Below are 4,017 nucleotides of genomic sequence, written 5' to 3'. Positions count from 1 at the left end.
AACAAACATTCCCGATTTTCCTGAAGAAAATCCGGATCGATCGCGTCCGATCGGGACGAGGGTCCCAAAATCGGGATTGTCCCGGGAAAATCGGGACTGTTGGCAACTATGATATCTCAGTGACCGACAATAAGTAAAAATCATTTTCTTTGGGTTCTTTATTGTCCTCTGTAGGGTTAACTTGTGAAGCCTCCACCTTCTTTATGAAAACAGATTTTTAGTTTCGTTTCCTCTTCCTTGTTCTCAGAATGGCGTCTGCTGCTCTAGGAGAAGAGCTGAGCTGCTCCATCTGCCTGAACCTTTATACAGAGCCGGTGTCACTGAGATGTGGACACATCTTCTGCCGGAATTGTATTGTGACTGTTTTGGATACACAGGAGGGGTCTGGAGTTTATTCCTGTCCGGAGTGCAGAGAGGAGTATGTAGAACGTCCTACTCTGGAGAAGAACAGGAAGTTGTGTAACATTGTGGAGAACTTCAGATCTACACAACAAAATGAGGAGAAAAGTGAGATCCTCTGTACATATTGTGTGGATTCTCCGGTGGGAGCTGTTAAATCTTGTCTGCAGTGTGAGAATTCTATGTGTGATAAACACCTGACAGCCCACAACAAGACAATGGACCATGTGTTGATAGAACCCACCTCATCCTTCAGTAGTAAAAAATGCTCCATCCACAAGGAGCTTCTGAAGTATTACTGCTCAGAGGACGCCGTCTGTCTATGTACATCCTGCTGTCTGGTGGGGAAACATAAAGGACATGAAGTGGAACTTCTAGAAGAGGCTTTGGAGAAGAAGAAGGAGAAACTAAGAAATATTCTAGAAAAACTTACTATGACAAAAGAGACAGCTGAGAAGAAGGTTCAGAATCTACAGGACCAGAAGAGAAAAGCTCAAGAAAAAGCAGATGATGAGAAGAAGAGAGTCACTGCCCTGTTTGAGGATATGAGGAGACAGCTGGAAGTCCAGGAACAGAGAGTCCTGAGTGAGATCTCCAGACAGGTAGAGGAGGTCTCACAGTCACTCAATGATCTCATCAAACAGTTGGAAATACAGAAGGATGAGCTGTCCGGGAAAATTGGTCACATTAAGAAGTTGTGTAACATGACCGACCCAATAACTGTCCTACAAGATCAGGAATCAGACACAGGGGACCAGAATGTGGAGGAATCTTCTGTTCAAAATCTGGATGATTTTATGATCTCACTTGTTTTACACAAATCTATAGCTGGACTTATCACTAATATGCAATTAAAAAACAACCTTTATACGCAGGATGGAACTGATCTGATACTGGATGGAAAAACTGCCGGTGACTTTGTGGCTTTATCTGATGACCTGAGAACAGCATCCCGCTCTGAAAGAAAAATGGTTAAACCAAAATTACCACAGAGATTTACAGAATATTCTCAGGCGATGAGTATGAAGAGTTTTTCCCATGGTAGACATTACTGGGAAGTAGAGGTTGGTGACTGTGGGTATTGGGATGTGGGTGTTTGCTATCCCAGTATAATGAGAGAGGGAGATGAGTCTGCTATTGGGTATAATAACAAGTCCTGGAGTTTCTGCAAAACTGAAAATAAATATGGATTTCTACACGACTCTCGGAAAGAACCGTTCTACCCGGAGTCTCCTGTGCAGAGATTGGGAATATATTTGGATTATGAAGGTGGCCGTCTGTCCTTCTACCAGCTGAGTGACCCCATCAGACACCTCCACACCTTCACCACCACCTTCACCGAACCCCTCCATGCTGCTTTTTATTTGTTTAATGGAGCCTGGGTAAAGCTGGTATCTCCGGTGTTTTCTATAAAACCATAATTTACAACTTAATTTCTTTTTTCTAAAATGTTGTCAATACAAATAATAAAGTAGGTGAAATCATCTTGGGTGTAGTTACATCTGGGACAATTAAATAAACTCTATACAGTGAGGCCTCGTTCACATTGGAGCGACTTTTCATGCAATTTGACAAGTCGCACCCTATTGTTGGCAATGGCCCTGTTCAAATTGGTGTGACGCCGACTTTGTGGTGCCGCATCGATTTGAAAAAGGAGTTCCTGCACTACTTTTGTCAATTTTTGGGTGCGACTTGCATAGACATCTGTGAATGAAGCCACACAGATGTCTTCTAAGTTGCACCTGAAGTCACACTGACATGAGGCTTTGAAATCGTGCGATTTCTGATGAAGTCACACAATTCCAAAGCCGCATTCAATGTGAACGAGGGCTTAACCAACATTATTTGAAAGAGCTCCGGACAGTATTCAGAACAATAAATGTTCATATCCCCTTCTGCTAAGCCTACATTCACATTGGTGATTTAAGCCCCATACACACTATTAGATTTTCTGCAGATTTTTGTCTTCAGATTTACCAAAACCATATAATATGAGGTCAAACCTTAAGAGTTTCAATTTGTATGCAATCAGGCAGGCCCTCGCACTACATGGTTTTGGTAAATCTGAAGACAAAAATCTGCAGAAAATCTAATAGTGTGTATGGGGCTTAAGGTCGGTGCAAACTGCAGCGGTAGGAATCTTCTGATTTCTCCTGCAGCTGAGAGCGGTTAGGTGTGACCACCGACCCCGTTCAATTTAATGACCGGGCGGCAGCTATTCGCGGCTCTCCACACAGCCCGTCATTACCGGCGGTGATCACTGCTGGACACTTTTGTGTGGTTAGTAAAGATCACCACAGATAATCGCTGGTTGTGTGGAGAGACGCTCACAGCTGCAGCACAAATCACCAGATTCCTTCCTTTGCAGCTCACAGCGGCCTTAATCGCCAGTATGAACGTAGCGTTCGCCCAGGTTCACACCGACAGCGGGATTGAAATCGTGCGAGTTCAGCTGAAATCACACGATTTTATACCCGCATGTCAGTCCGACTTTGGGGGGGATTTCAGAGACATCTGTGCGGGTTGCTGCACAGATATCTATACAAATCGCACCTCGAAGTCGCCAAAAGTAGTACAGGAACTCATTTTGGGAATCGGAGCGGCGCAAGTTCGGACGGTGCCTTTGATGGTAATAGCCGCTTTCTATTTTTAGAATTTTTTTTTTTCTTTCCTTTTTTTTGGCACATCTGTCAGATAAATTACAATGAAGAGAATTTTTTTTATCTCTCTCCATTAGTCACAATGTAGCCACGCCCTCCACCTATAGAAAACCCCGCCCACTTCCATACAAGTCACTGGGAACGCAGCGAAATTCTTCCCCATTCTGAGTTGTGGGAACTTTAGAGAGTGGTAGAAAACACTGGAGAGGGGAGACTTATTCCGGGTATAGAGAACTCCTCTTATAGGAGACAGAATTCTGTGATATGATGGTGTCGGGTTTTCATGTCACTGTTGTTTTTATTGGTTGATGTCAGAGAAGATCTGAAGACTTTTTGCTGTTATGAATGGAGTAGGGAAGGATTAGAACCTCTGTCAGGTTTTTATTGCTGTCTGTGTCCCCTCTGGAGAGATCCGTCCTCTCTATTTGTTCTGGTGACCATTATCACTGAGAGAGAAAGTGACGAGAAATCCAAAACGTTATAAATAGATGGGAAATCTTCCAATCGGCACACCTGTACCAGTGCCCAAAGGAGAAGGGTCACCATACACAATACAATCTGACCATACAATGTCTGTACAATCTACTTGAGATTTACTAAAAAAATTGTAATATGAGGACAACCCTCATCTATCCAATCAAATTGTATACAGAGCCATTGTACTACATAGTGGTTGGTAGATCTAAAGGAGATTGTACAATAAGATTGTAACATTTGTGGTGGACTCAAGAGTGTGTTTTGCCATAATGTGGAGAGATTTTCCCACTTCCTGTTGTGTCTCTGAGACAGGAAATAAAAAGAAATCCATCAATTGGGACACAGCATAAACAAAAAAACAAAAACTGCATCTGCAAAGGACTTTATTAAAGTTGAAATCCAATCAGATTTTTGGTTCCTCTCTTCCCTCCTCATCAATATGTAATTTCAAAATTTAAAATAAAACATTTGATTTTCATTA

General features: G+C 42.5%; 1 protein-coding gene across 1 annotated transcript; it reads left to right on the top strand.

Moving 5' to 3' along the window:
• Nucleotides 1-208: 208 nt before the first annotated feature.
• LOC141148544 (E3 ubiquitin-protein ligase TRIM39-like) lies at nucleotides 209-4,017 on the top strand. Its single transcript, XM_073636090.1, has one exon. It carries the CDS (start codon nucleotides 249-251, stop codon nucleotides 1,818-1,820), a length of 1,572 nt encoding a protein of 523 aa, XP_073492191.1. The 5' UTR covers nucleotides 209-248; the 3' UTR covers nucleotides 1,821-4,017.

This window comes from Aquarana catesbeiana, linkage group LG06 (genome assembly GCF_042186555.1).
Source record: "Aquarana catesbeiana isolate 2022-GZ linkage group LG06, ASM4218655v1, whole genome shotgun sequence".
Classification (NCBI taxonomy): Eukaryota; Metazoa; Chordata; class Amphibia; order Anura; family Ranidae; genus Aquarana; species Aquarana catesbeiana.
This window is presented reverse-complemented; position numbering and strand designations above follow the sequence as displayed.

Coding starts and splice junctions, on each gene's coding strand:
- LOC141148544 (XM_073636090.1), top strand. CDS start 249: ATGGCGTCTGCTGCTCTAGGAGAAGAGCTGAGCTGCTCCATCTGCCTG.